The 14,692-nt window shown below is 44.5% G+C and overlaps 1 protein-coding gene and 1 pseudogene across 1 annotated transcript in view; both read right to left on the reverse strand.

Annotated features, from left to right (window-relative positions):
• The window catches only part of ANKLE2 (ankyrin repeat and LEM domain containing 2), a 28,627-nt gene extending 16,200 nt beyond the window's left edge, over positions 1-12,427 (reverse strand). Inside the window, exons 1-5 of the mRNA XM_023514948.1 lie at positions 12,247-12,427; positions 7,859-8,332; positions 2,997-3,203; positions 1,507-1,700; positions 1,222-1,410 (exon numbers count right to left, since the gene is read on the reverse strand). Of these exons, the coding sequence (XP_023370716.1) occupies positions 1,222-1,410; positions 1,507-1,700; positions 2,997-3,203; positions 7,859-8,332; positions 12,247-12,427 (1,245 nt within the window). The remainder of the gene's footprint in view (positions 1-1,221; positions 1,411-1,506; positions 1,701-2,996; positions 3,204-7,858; positions 8,333-12,246) is intronic.
• On the reverse strand, positions 3,840-4,019 carry LOC111726376 (annotated as a pseudogene).
• Positions 12,428-14,692: the final 2,265 nt, after the last annotated feature.

The following is a 14,692-nucleotide window of genomic DNA, read 5'->3' on the forward strand; positions in this document are numbered from 1 at the left end:
CTGTCTCAAAAAAAAAAAAAAAAATTATTCTTGCTTTTCAATTCTGCAGTTCAATGTATCATATTTTTTATGTTATCAAATAATAAAATTGTGCTGCACCATGACATGCTTCTTTTACTCTCTTACCACAACTTTCTAAATTCTTAAGTCTTAAGTTTTGTTAAGAGTTTACAATCCAAGCTATCATTGAATTTTTCCTTATGTAAATACATCAATCTTTCTGTTTTTATAATTCTTACTTACAAATAAATTAACCATTAAAAATCATGCCTTTGAGCTGGGCGTGGTAGCTCATGCCTGTAATCCTAGCACTTTGGGAAGCCCAGGTGGGAGGACTGCTTGAACTCAGGAGTTTGAGGCCAGCCTAAGCAAGAGTTTGACCCTGTCTCTGCTAAAGATAGTAAACTGGCTGGGCATGATGGCACATGTCTGTATTCCCCACTACTTGGGAGGTAGGAGGACTGTTTGAACCTAGGAGTTTGAGGTTGCTGTGAGCTAGGCTGATGCTGTAGCACTCTAGCCAGGGACACTGAGTCAGATTTCATCTATAAAACAACTACAAAAAAAAAAAAATCATGCCTGGGGGCACCTATGCTCAGGAGTTAGGGCACTGGCTACATGCACTGCAGCTGGTGGGTTCAAACCCGGCCCAGGCCTGCTAAACAAAAAACGAAAAACAAACAAACAAACAAAAAATAGCCAGTGTTGTGGCAGGCACCTGTAGTCCCAGCAGTACTAGGGAGGCTGAGGCAAGAGAACCACTTGAGCCCAAGAGTTTGAGGTTACTGTGAGCTATGACACCATGACACTCTATAGAGGGCAACAAAGTGAGACTCTGTGTCATAACTCCACAGGAAATATTCCTGAAGTGAAAAATATATATAAAAGATATACATCAAATACCATAATAAAAGACACTTAAACTTGTTTTACTGTCTTTTCTATGCTTTTTGGCATTTACCCATGTTCCTCTCTTAATAAAACCCAAGAGAGAAGCTGCCTGGAAGACCCAGGCCCACCCAGAGTGCCCCTGCCCTTCCCTGTCCTGTCTCCCTGAGCTCTTGAATTCAAGGAAGGTACTTCTCTTCTCCCACCTTCCACACGCCTCACACACTGACAGAGCATAAGACACTCTCACTCTACTGGAAACACAAACCATTCAGTTAGAAAACTGGCTACAACTTCTATCAAAAAAGGAGCAGGTGAGATGGGGACACGTACTGCCTTGTCAGGGGTGTTGAGGTAAAGGTCAACAATATAGGAGATTCGCTCCTGCAGCATGTCCATATTATCATCAGGGTACATCAGCCGCATGAAATCAGGATTTTCCAGGATTTCTAAAGTCATCTGGCAAATAGAAGCCTGATTCTCCTTGGCAGCAACATGCATGACGTTGTACCTACATCCTTCCTGAAAGAAAAGAGCCTCATGTTTGTTAAATATAGTCAAATTTTATCACAAGTATTGTGATTGCCATGGCACTGACAATGCTGACAGCAGGCTTACCTGTACAACAGTTGGGTTGTCTCCTGAACCAATCAGATACCGGGGATTACTCCACACAAGATCAGAGAAGGTGTCTTCTTCTCCCTTCTCCACAGCTTTTCGAAGTTTGGCAGTGAGGTCCTGTGTACGGGGATTTTTATAACTATTCGCTCGTTCTTTGTTTACTGTTTCTGATTCAGACAAGCACAAACCATCTGTTATTAAGAGAATTTAAAAACAATTTCAGGAATGGTTTCTGATCATTCCCTCTGTGGTAAACTGAGAGGATAAACAGCCTTTCTGCAGAAGTATACAAGCCAGCTGGAAACAGCAGATAGGAAATGGTACACAACATACTGCCCGGCAGCCAGAACTTTGCTACCAGCAGGCAGGGAAGGCAGGGCAATCAGACCCAACTAGAAAACTAGGACCTGACCAGGAAAGGCTCTGAACCGGGCATCACCTGGTGAACTTTGAAAGCTAAACCAGCTTTCAGCAGGTGGAGGAGGAATAGGGCAGCTGCAGATAAAGGAACACCATCAGCAAACATACATGGCCTTCAACATACAAAGGGGCACCCCCCCCAGGGGAAGTGTGATTACTACTAGGGATATTTTAAAAATTGCAAAGAAGGAAATTAGTAAACCATTAGCAATCACTCTGGTTTCCATGTAGGAAGCACCTGAATAAGGCCAAATGAGGGAACAGATAGGATTCTTTTTTTTTTTTTTTAAGACAGAGCCTCAAGCTGTCACCCTAAGTAGAGTGCCGTGACATCACAGCTCACAGCAACCTCCAACTCCTCGGCTTAAGCCAGTCTCCTGCCTCTGCCTCCCAAGTAGCTGGGACTACAGGTGCCCACCACAACACCCGGCTATTTTTTGGTTGTGTCATTGTTTGGCGGGCCCAGGCTGGATTCAAACCCGCCACCTCAGGTGTATGTGGCTGGCGCCTTAGCCACTTGAGCCACAGGTGCCTAGCCGGCAGATAGGATTCTTAACTTAAGGGTCAATGTCTGGAAGGAGAGGGTGCCACCTCTCTGGAGCCCAGCCAGCTAGGGAAGCTCAGACAACTGTGGGCTGAGGGGAAAGGCAGAGTTCTGCATAAAGCTAACTGCCCAATAGTCTCTTCAAATAAGACCCTGGCCCTGAGCTGGCAGGAAGGTGAGCCTAACTCTTGTAGCTGCCCCAGTCCCAGAAGTGGGTGTAGCTTCAGGTGGGGAAGTAGACTGGTTTTAGTATCAAAAAAAGACCCAGAATCCAACAGGTAGCAGGGAGAGACAAAGGGATAGGTGGAAGGGCAACAGTGTTCTTTTCAGCATTTCTTCACAGTTAAGATGCTAAGTCCTGGCATGTCTACTTCAGAGCCTGAGTGGCTTCCTGGTCCACTTAGCTCCATTTCTTCTACCTTCATGGAGAAAACTAGTTACCATATTATCAAGAAAGAGGGTACAAAATAGTGTGGGGTAAATCTGACAGTGACAGCAAGATATGAACTGCTATATAATTTACCTTTCAACCCACCATTGCTAAAGACTGGTGCCGTTCTCACAGGAGAAGGAGGTAGTGAGGTTTTGCTTGGAGAAGGGAAATAATCACAAATTCCTCTAGCAAATTTCTCAGCATCTTCTCTGGTTGAAAAAGCTTTAAATCGGGACCCTTTGATCATTTTAACAGCTTGCAATGCTTCCTTTTTATTTTCATACACATGGATCCTTTCTGGTTGGGAAAAGCAACAAAGGAAAGTCAGAGAAGAATGACTAAGAACACTATCACTCCTCATACCCTGGGTTCAATAATCTAGAGAAACAGCAGCTATCCAGTGCCTGGTTTTATTCTCATATTCACAGTTCAGATTTTCAATCTTGAAGAAAAGGAGCCTTGGCTAGCCAAAAAAATCCCCAAAAAGCAATTAATAAGCTTGATCAAATATCTGAATAATATGATACATATATATAAGCAATTTAATGTCCCAAAATACCCTACTAAAACATAAATTTGATATGGATCTTTATTAAAAATCTAAATAAAGGCTGGGCATAATGGCTCACATCTGTAATCCGAGCATTCTGGGAGGCTGAGGCAGGAAAATCTCTTGAGCCCAAGAATTCGAGATCACCTTGGGCAAGACTTTGTCTCTACAAAAAATAAAAAAATTAGCCAGGCATGGTGATTCACACCTGTAGTCCCAGCTACTTGAAGCGAAAGCAAGATCACTTGAGCACAGGAATTTGAGGCTGCAGTGAGCTGTGATGATGGCACTGCAGGGCGGCCTAGGCGACAGAGTGAGACCTTGTCTCTCTCTCTCTCTCTTTTTTTTGAGAGAGAACCAAAAAACGGTTCTCTCACTCCCAGAGGGGGTGTACTGTTCCTGGAAGTACTGCAATGCATGGAGTGGATGGAGCAAGCTCCTATTCCAACTCCCTGCTCCAAAAACCCATTTAATATATTGTCCTCAGATAGAGGACGCATCAGATATTATACTCACAACAATAGATACTACACTTGATCTTAGCCAAAAGGCTGAGAAATGATGAGACCTTGTCTCTTAAGAAAAAAAAAAGAATCTAAATAAAAATAATTTTAGGTCAGCACAGTGGCTCACACATGTAATCCTAGCACTCTGGGAGACCAAGATGGATGGATCACTTGAGCTCAGGAGTTTGAGATCAGCTTGAACAAGAGCTAGAGACCCCATCTCTACTAAAAATAGAAAAATTAACTGGGCATGGTGGTGCATGCCTATTGTCCCATGTACCTGGGAGGCTGAGGCAAGTGGACTGCTCAAACCCAAGAGTTTAAGGTTGCTGTGAGCTGTGATGCCACAGCACTCTACCCAGGGCAACAGAGTAGAAAAAAAAAGGACTATCATAAATACATAAAATACAAATGATGGATTTGGAGAAAATAATGATAACCAGTATAACAGAAGAATAGGTGATGTCCACTGTTTGATAAAATTGGCCAATGTCGGGCAGTGCCTGTGGCTCAGTAGGTGGGAAGCCGGCTCCATGTACCAAGGGTGGTGGGTTCAAGCCCAGCCCCTGCCAAACTGCAACAAAAAAATAGTTGGGCATTCTGGCGGGTGCCTGTAGTCCCAGCTACTTGGGAGGCTGAGGCAAGAGAAATCACTTAAGTCCAATAGTTGGAAGTTGCTGTGAGCTGTGAAGCTACAGCATTCTACTGAGGACAACATAGTGAGACTATCTCAAAAAAAAGGCCAATGTATTGACGAAACATTCATCAAAGACAGACCATAAGCATATACCTAAAATGAGACAGCAAGTTCCCTTACTCAAAAGCAAATGAAAAGTTTAAACAACATACAGTATGGTTTGCAGAACAGAAACATAATAATCTCTTTTGCCTTTGTAGATAAAAATAGGTCTTGGAAGGTGATACCTTTGAAAGGTGTTAAGAAATGCTTACCTTTTGGCCCTGTACTTCTACTTACCATTTTTATAAAAATAAAAACAAAGTGCAGTTATATATATTTATAATTATATTAAATTAAAAAAACATGCATATTATATATAAAAACACATATTAAATATAAAAGCAACATTTATATGTATAAATAAAAAATAGCCAGATCAAGTATTATACATGAAGGAAGTTAAATGGTTACATCTAGAGAATAAGATCTGGGTACGTATGAGAAATTTCACTTTTACTTTAGATACCACACGGTATGTAATAATATGTTCTAATTAAACTTTTCATAAGCAACTTTCATAATAAAGATCAACAATAATAAACAGAAATTGCATCATGAACATTTCACAGTGTCATTAATGTTCTTTTAAAAGATCTGACAGTTAACTAATATGCCATTCTACTCACGGTGCAAAACTGATCAACTTCCAATCTCCTTGGTCATCACCACAAATGGTATCACAATAGTAACAAAATGATAGTGTCTAATTTCTAATATTCTAATCAACACCCAGTTCTCGGCTCAGCTCAGTGCCTGTGGCTCAAGCGGCTAAGGCGCCAGCCACATACACCTAAGGTGGGGGGTTCGAATCCCCAGCCTGGGTCCGCCAAACAACAACGATGGCTACAACCAAAAAAATGGCCAGGCGTTGTGGCGGAGGCCTGTAGTCCCAGCTACTTGGGAGGCTGAGGCAGGAGACTCACTTGAGCCCAGGAGTTGGAGGTTGCTGTGAGCTGTGATCCATGGCACTCTACCCAGGGGGACAGCTTGAGGCTCTGTCTCAAAAAAACAAAACAAAACAAAAAACACCCAGTTCTCATTATTTTTCCATTACTATTTATTTCTTTTACAATTCTTTTTTTTTTTTTTTTTTTGAGACGGAGCCTCAAGCTATCCCCCTGGGTAGAGTGCCATGGCATCACAGCTCACAGCAACCTCCAACTCCTGGGCTCAAGCAAGTCTCCTGCCTCAGCCTCCCAAGTAGCTGGGACTACAGGCACCCGCCACAACGCCTGGCCATTTTTTGGTTGCAGCCATCATTGTTGTTTGGCGGGCCCGGGCTGGGGATTCAAACCCGCCACCTTAGGTGTATGTGGCTGGCGCCTTAGCCGCTTGAGCCATAGGCGCCGAGCCTATAATTCTTTGATGTTGAAAATTATTTATGTATTTGTTGGCCATTTGCAATCATTAATATAAAAGGTGTCCAGGTTATAATGAATTTTTAAGAGGAGGAAATGATTAATCAACAGAACAAAGCACTAAAAAAATGGAACCTAGCCCTAAAATCAACATATACATATGTTTTTTTGAGATGGAGTTTCACTACGTCACCCTTGATGGAGTGCCATGGCATCACAGCACATAGCAACCTCAAAACTCTTGGGCTTAAGCGATTCTCTTACCTCAGCCTCCCAAGTAGCTGGGACTACATGGGCCCACCACAACACCAGTCTATTTTAAGTTGTTGTTGTTGCAGCTGTCACTGTTGTTTAGTAGGCCCAGGCTGGGTTCAAACCTGCCAGCCTCAGTGTATGTGGCTGGCACCCGAAACACTACGGGTGCCAAGCCTAAAATCAATATTTGTAAGGCAAGTGTATTTTCCTAACAATTTTCAAGAAAATTTTTTTTTTGAGACAGAGTCTCACTATGTTGCCCTCTATAGAGTGCTGTAAGGTCACAGCTCACAGCAACCTCAAACTCTTGGATTTAATTCTCTTGCCTCAGCCTCCTAAGTATCTGGGATTATATATAGGTGTCTGCCACAACACCTGATTATTTTTTATTGCCATTGTCATTGTTATTTAGCTGGCCTGGGCCAGGTTTGAACCCACCACCCTGTATGTGGCTGGCACTGTAACCACTGTGCTATGGGCACTGAGCCAATTTTTAAAAATGTTTATATAGATTTACAAAAAATTCAGAAAAATTCTATATAAAAATGTTAACAGGTGGCACCTGTTGCACAGTGGTTATGGCACTGAACACATACACCAAAGCTGGCGGGTTCAAACCCAGCCCCAGCCTGCTAAAACAACAATGACAACTACAACAACAACAAAAATAGCCAAGAATTGTGGTGGGTCCCTGTATTCCCAGCTAGTTGGGAGGTGGAGGCAAGAGAATCGCTTAAGCCCAAGAGTTTGAGGTTGCTGTGAGCTGTGATGCCATAGCACTCTACTCAGGGTGACAGCTTGAGACTCTATCTCTTCCCCCCAAAAGTGTTGATAATAGTTAATTTTGGGTGATAAGATTATGGTGAATATACATACATATATTTTTGTGTGTGTGTGTGTGTGTGTGTGTTAAGAGTCTCACTATGTCGCTCTCAGTGGAGTGCTATGCTGCCACAACTCATAGCAACCTCAAACTCTTGGGCTTAAGCAATTCTCTTGCCTCAGCCTCCCAAGTAGCTGGGACTATAGGTGCTCGCCACTGCCCAACTATTTTTTTGTTATAGTTGTCACTGTTGTTTAGCAGGCCTGGGCCAGGTTTGAATCCACTAGCCCGGGTGTAGATGGCTATCACCCTAACCACTGAGCTACAGGCACTGAGACTAGTGAATAAATATTTTTATGTACAGTATTCATTTTTTTTTTTTTTGAGACAGAGCCTCAAGCTGTCGCTCTGGGTAGAGTGCCGTGGCATCACAGTTCACAGCAACCTCCATCTATTGGACTTAAGCGATTCTCCTGCCTCAACCTCCCAAGTAGCTGGGACTACAGGCACCCTCCACAATGTCTGGCATTTTTTTTTTTTTTTGGTTGTAGTTGTCATCACTGTTTGGCGGGCTTGGGCTGGATTTGAACCCGCCAGCTCTGGTGTATGTGGCTGGAGCCCTAGCTGCTTAAGCTATAGGCACCAAGCCCAGTATTCAATTTTTAACCACCCCCAACAGGTACCATCTATTTAAGGCAAGACTGCACAGTGGTCACATTACCGTTTCTTGCTGGGATATCCTCATACACAGGGCACACCCCATAGTACAGAAGAGGCTCCTTAGAGGCAGTCACTCCAGCTCTGTGGGTGTCAATGCCAGCCGCAGCGCTCAAGGGTACTGAGCAGGAGTGAGATGTCACAGCATCTTCCTCTGGAGGATTCAGGCCTACACTATAACCAAAATCTCTGTCTTCAGAAAAACTGGGCTGGTCAATTGCATTCTCCACAGCAGACTTCAAAATCCTTTGTTTGTCTTGGCTGAGAGCTGTGGCACCTCCCTCCTTGTGGAGGGGAGGAAAGGAAGGCAGTCTTCTTCCTTGCTCTAGTAAAGCCTGAGCCAATTTTTTCTCAAAAATGAACCGGGTGGTGGATGTAATGGGTCCACATTTCAGTCCAGCTTTGACAATTTCTTCTCTAAGATCATCTGGATTTAGGAGTTTCAGCCAAGCCAAGATGGCATCCATTGTCATTTCACCTAGGCCCATGACAAAAAAAGAAAAAAAATTTAATTCCATGGCTATAAGCATATCCTTATGTATTTTAAAAAGGTTAAAAAAAAACTAGTTTCGAAGTTTCATTTCAATCCAGTGTTTCTCCATTTTGGGGGAGGTCTATAAATTCTGTATGGTAAGTTTCCGAAGTTTTATTCTTCCATATCTATAATATTCTTTTTTTTTTTTTTTTTTTTTGAGACAGAGTGTCAAGCTGTTACCCTGGGTAGAGTGCTGTTGCATCACAGCTCACAGCAACCTCCGACTCCTGGACTCAAGTGACTCTTCTGCCTCCGCCTCTCAAGTAGCTGGGACTACAGGCACCTGCCACAACACCCAGCTATTTTTTGGTTGCAACCATCATCACTGTTGTTTGGTGGGCCTGGGCTAGATTCGAACCTGCCAGCTCAGGTGTATGTGGCTGGTGCCTTAGCAGCTTGAGCCACAGGGACCAAGCCTAAAAATAAATCCTCAATGGAAAAAACATTCCAAACTCTATTGTCTTAACTCCATGCCACAAAAGCCACGTGCATTGTCTATTTATTTATTTATTTATTTGTAGTTTTTGGCCAGTGCTGGTTTTGAACCTGCCACTTCTGGCATATGGGGCCAGCACCCTACTCCTTTGAGCCACAGGCGCTGCCCTGTACATTATTTATTTAGTTTTAGTGTTTGGGTAATTTTTAGTCTTGGTGTCCTGTTGAGTCTTGTGGCACAGTGTTGACAGTGTAAATGGATAATCAGCATGGTATTTATTAAAGGTGCCACCTAGAACTTTCTTATGGGGATGAGAGAAGGTAAAAACTCAGCAGGATGAAAGGTGCACTGGGCCCAGTAGCAACAGACCTACACCCCATCTTGTGTGATCTCAGTGGGACAATGACCTTCCTGGGGCCTGTTTCCTCAGCTGTAAAACCAGGACATTGGGCGGCACCTGTGGCTCAAAGGAGTAGGGTGCCGGCCCCATATACCGGAGGTGGTAGGTTCAAACCCAGCCCTGGCCAAAAAAACTGCAAAAATAAAATAAAATAAAATAAAACCAGGACATGAGAAATAAATTCTCCCTAGGGACCCCTTTATCCCTGAGATTCTAAAGTAGGGTCATCAGTTTTGTTTTCTGCTCAAAAAATTTCATATTCCTATCAAAGTACTTGAGGAACTTTTATCTTCCAGGAAAAAATCAGATGTGAAAGCAAATGGAGCATGACTCCTAAAGAAGGAGGGCACAGAAAACCTCATCAGCAGCCACTGTCCTACCTAAAGCCTGGGGCTGCGGATGAAAGCAAACTGCTGGGAGGGTGGGGAAGAGGATTCTCAGTCAAATCAGAGCCTCCAAAACAAAACCAAGAAAAACACCAACCCTAAAAGCCTGCCCACAGGACCCTACACCAGGGCCTCCAGACTCAGCTTTATCCAACATCTGTTTGTTTTATCTCCAGATCTTTTCTCAGAATACCAGACACACACCTAACATCCTCCACAGCCCTACTTCAATGATGCTGGTAATTACTATGACAGACTATACTCATTAATGCCTAATATGTGCCAAATACTGTACTTATTCAACTCTCAAAAAAATCTTGCTAGGTGAAAGGACAGTGAAGTTATTTAGTTATCACCTAGAAGTGAAATAACAAGAAAAATTATTGGGGCGGCGCCTATGGCTCAAAGCCCCGGCCTCATATGCCAGAGGTGTTGGATTCAAACCCAGCCCTGGCCAAAAAAAAAAAAAAAAAAAAAAAAAAAAAAAAAAAAGAAAAGAAAAATTATTAACTGAGTTTTCCAGTAATGGCTAAAGTCAATCTTACATATATATATATATATGTATATATATATATATATATCTGAGTTTGCTCTCTGCTCTCTGCCTCTCCCTACCTGACTTGCTGACAGGCACCCTATGAGGACTGTTTTCACAATATCAAAAAAGAGCTAAACAGATAGAAAGAAAATGTAAATTTTTCTCTTTTATAACTGATTTTGAGGGCGGCACCTGTGGTTCAGTGGGTAGGGCACCAGCCCCATATACCGAGTGTGGCCAAACCTGGCTCCACCTAAATTGCAACAAAAAACAAACAAATAAAAACAAAACAAAACTGTTTTTGATTCTTAAGTAGTTCTTGAGTGAACAGCAGGGGTTCCTGCCCAAAACTGTATCTGGAGGGCAGTTACTTGGACATCCTCCCAGTTTTTGTTATCTACAGCTTACCTGTCACCAAGAAGAAAGCAAGTGATGGATATGAACTTACAAAATCTGATGCATAAAGCCCACTCAAACAATACAAAGTACTGTTCCTCAGGGTCTGTAACAGTATGACATAAAGAAAAACAAACGAATGCAGTTTCTCTCACTATATTCTCACACAATGCTTCAGAAGCCAGATGTGTGGGGTTCCTCCCTCAATCCCTCAAGTAATTCAACTAGATGTCCTCTAATTCAGTTCTAGTCTAATAATATCTACCTGGAGTAACCGTCAGACAACAGGTTAAGGGCTCAGTTGAGTCCCCCACTACCAATGCCTCAGGTTGTTTTGCTTGTGCTTCTGACCAACCAGGGTAAATCAGGATTCCCACAACTCCCTCCTTGGGTTTCATTAATTCACCAGAGCAGCTCAGACAAATCAAGAAAATGCTTTATTTACATTTACTGGCATATTACAAATGATTACAAAGAATAGAGATGAAGAGGTGCGCATGGTAAAAAAGTGGGAAGGGAAGTGCAGCTTCCATGTCAACTCTGGGCCTACCACCCTCAACTCAACATGATATCTAGAAACTAAGCGAACCCAGTCCTTTGGGGCTTTTACAGAAGCTTCATTATGTAAGCAAGATTGATTAAACCATTCCCCATTGGTGATCAACTTACGTTTTCTGCCCCTCTGCCTTGCCTGGAGATTGGGGATAGGGCTTAAAGTCTCTGAACTTTCCTATGACCAGCAACCAACCTGAAGCTACCTAGGAGCTGCCAGCCATCAGTCACCTCATTAGCATACACAAAGACATTGCTTTGTCAATTTCAGGGATGTTAGGAGTTGTATGTCAGGTAACCAGGATGAAAACCAAAACCAAATACTGGAAATATTTCACAATGTCACAAGTTTAAACTTGAACATTTAAAATTACCAAAACCTAACTCCTGATCTGCCTCACCCATACCTGACAGTCTACCCCAAAGCAATAGATAATAACCACATCCTTCCATTTCCTTCCCTACACCTGGAGTTATACGCAGTACTTGGATGTTCTTTGTTCTTATATCCAATTACCAATAACTTCACATTCAAAACAAAACCAGAATTCAGCAACTTATTACTGCTACCCTGATTTAAGCCATCGTTCCCCAAGCTTTGTTTCCATTACAGCAAGAATCTATTCCAAAGCTTTGCTGTCTCCACCTCTGCCTCCTCTCCTTGTCTGGGGACCGCCCCTTCAACACCACTCTCACTTTGTAGCCTTCGCAGACGCCATTCCCTACCCCATCGCATACTCTCATCCTAGAAATAATCTTCACGGCTCATTCCTGCTCCAGCCTCAGGGGTGCCCAGATATCCCTCTACAATTTCCATTACAGCAGCCAGAATGAACTTTCCAAAGCGAGCCCTGGACCATGTCACTCTTCCTCCGGACACCACAAAGGCTTCCTGTCACGCAAAATAAAATTTCCGCTCATTTGCCCCTTGGGTTACTGCCTTGCGGATTCCTGTTCCCCCAGCACCCCGACGTCAACCGGCCCAGTCTAACTGCTCTTCTCCGAGCCGGGAGCCCTAGGGGAGCGGGCCAGAGACTCAGAACTAGAAGGGGGCGGGACGGATTTGGGGACCCAGGGCCAGGGGAGAGGTGGGGACCGCGTACCCTGGGCGGGGAGAGAGCGGAGGGCCCACAGGCCGACTTGCCTTACCTGAGTCCGGGCCCGAGGCCGCTGGGGGAGGCGGGGCGGGGGTTGGGCTCCTGCCCAGGCCCCGCGGCCGCTTCTCCAGTCGCCGCACCAGCCAGCGCACGGCGATCAGCAGAACTGAGGCCCCAAGCAGCTCCCAGGCCAGCGCTGCCCATTCGGCCGCCGCAAGCCGCGGCCACAGCATCGCCGCCGCCCGGGCCGCCGCAGCCGCCGATAACTCCAGGGTCCTTCGTCACCTCACTCCGTGCGGGCTTCCCGCGCCACTGCCTGACAGCGCCGTACGCGGGGGCTGCTGGTTCGGGACGGAGGCTGCACGGGTGGACACGGGTGTCCGCCTCAGCTCTCAGAGGCTTGCCGAGGGAGCGCGGTCGCGGCTCCAGCTCCAGGTGGCACAAGGCGGGCGAGTGCGCCGTCAGGCAGCAGCACGGGCAGGCGGGGCGCTGGGGTCCTGAGACGGGAGCGGCGCCGCGGCGCTCAGGATCGCTGGCCGGCGGGGGCGGCTGGGGAACGGCTGGAACAGCATCTGCTTGGCGTCGCCCGCTCGCCGGCCGCAGATGGTGGAAGCGTGGTCGCCCAGGGCGTGGACGAGCCGGGGAGGCCTGTGTGGGGCTGCGGAGGCGCTGGCCGGTCTGTAGGCACTCTCCCCGAGTCGCTCACTACTCGGCCCCCGGGACAATTGGGCGTTTCGTCGTCAGTGACGTCCTTGCCAACGGCAGAGTTTGTAAACTTACGACTCCAGAGCGTTTCTCACCGGTAAGAAAGCTGCAGACTGGCTTCGCCATGTGCTTGGATGATTGTTTCCTGTTAACTTTGCACCTGAGTTTTTCTCTGCCTGGCCGGTCGGATTTGTATTCTTGGTCCCAGTTAATTTTTACTTTATTACCACCCGGTGTCTGAGGCCAAGTAAGGCTTCCTGGAGGAGTCGAGCAGGTGTCTTGTCATTCTCCGTATTGTACGATTCCCTACCTAGGGGAGATGGGTTGAAAATTAAAACCTCAATGAAATACTGCTTTGCCAGAGTGGCTAAAATTAAATGATTGACAATATCAAATTGTGGTGAGAATGTAGAACAATTTTGGAATTCTCTTACATTGTTTGTGGAAAGTGACTAGGCAGAGGTTTTAAGAATACGATTAGTCTCCTTTTAAAAGAGGCCAGGGAGAAGCCCTTTGCCTCTTGTATCATGTAAAGACAAAGCAAGAAGGCACCATCTATGAACTAGAAGCTGGGCTTTATCAGCCCTAGAATCAGCAGGTGCCTGATATTGGTCTCCCCTAGTCTTCATCTGTTTACAAGCTGCGGAGTTTATGCTATTTTATTAGAGCAGCCTGACTAAACTAAAACAGCTTCCTGATGGCTAGGTAATACAATCCTGCGTATTTACCAAGAAGAATGAAAACAGAAGTCCACAGAGATTGGTTCACAGATGTTCATAGCAGCATGATGCATAGTATTGTAGCCCCAAAGCACATCAGCAGGTGAGTGGATAAGTTGTGAAATTGTTGTAAAATGCTACATTATCATGTGGTTATACACTCTTCAGCAACAAGGGTGAATCTCAAAAGTACTACGCAAAAGAAGCCAAATGCAGAAGCCACATTGTAGAATTCTATTTATATGAGTGTTAGGGAATAGGCAAGGCTCGTTGTGATAGAAATCAGAACAGCAGTTGCCTCTTACTGGGGATAGTTAGCTGGAAAGAGGCAAGAGGGAATCTCCTTCCCTATATCTTGTTTAAGTTGATAATTAAAAAAGCACACATTTGTCAAAACTCATCAAACTCATCAAAATTCACTCTGTGGCTATGAGATTCATAAATGGAAAATAATGCATCAAACTGCATACTTAAAATCTGTATTTTTTTTTTTTTTACTATAAATTATGTCTACATGTAAAAGAATAAAGAGTTCCTTTGTAGAAAGAAACTGTACTATTGTTTCTAATTACTCAGTACTGTGAGGACAGATCTGTCCTCAACCCTTCCCTTTTTATGAGTATGTGCCATTGTGTGAGAGCACAGGTCTGAGTCAGACCACCTGGGCTGGTATCTTGTCTGCCACTGACTCCTGGGGACTTGGCTTAAATTACTAAATTTCCCTGTGCTGCTGTTTTCTCAGTGGTAAAATGGGAACAATGGTCCCTTAGAGGTGAGATTAGAGTTAGGGTATGTGTATCCTTGCTACAGAGCCTCTATATAGTAAGGGCTTAATAAGCATTGAGTTGTATTAGTACTTTTATAGCTTAAACTATAAATTTTATATATATACAGAGAGAGAGAGAAAGATGCCTTAAAGGGGTGGCAGAGTCCTGCATCATGGGAATTTTGTCGTCTTGAGTCAAAAACCTGAGCAGCTCAGAGAGCACTGACTGGAAAATGGTGAGCCGTGAAAGAGACTGTCACCTCCCATTGTCTACTCCATTGGAGAATAACAGAAACTCCCAGTGGCAG

The sequence above is a fragment of the Otolemur garnettii genome, unplaced genomic scaffold, assembly GCF_000181295.1.
Source record: "Otolemur garnettii isolate 467f Iridium unplaced genomic scaffold, OtoGar3 scaffold00062, whole genome shotgun sequence".
Taxonomy (NCBI): Eukaryota; Metazoa; Chordata; class Mammalia; order Primates; family Galagidae; genus Otolemur; species Otolemur garnettii.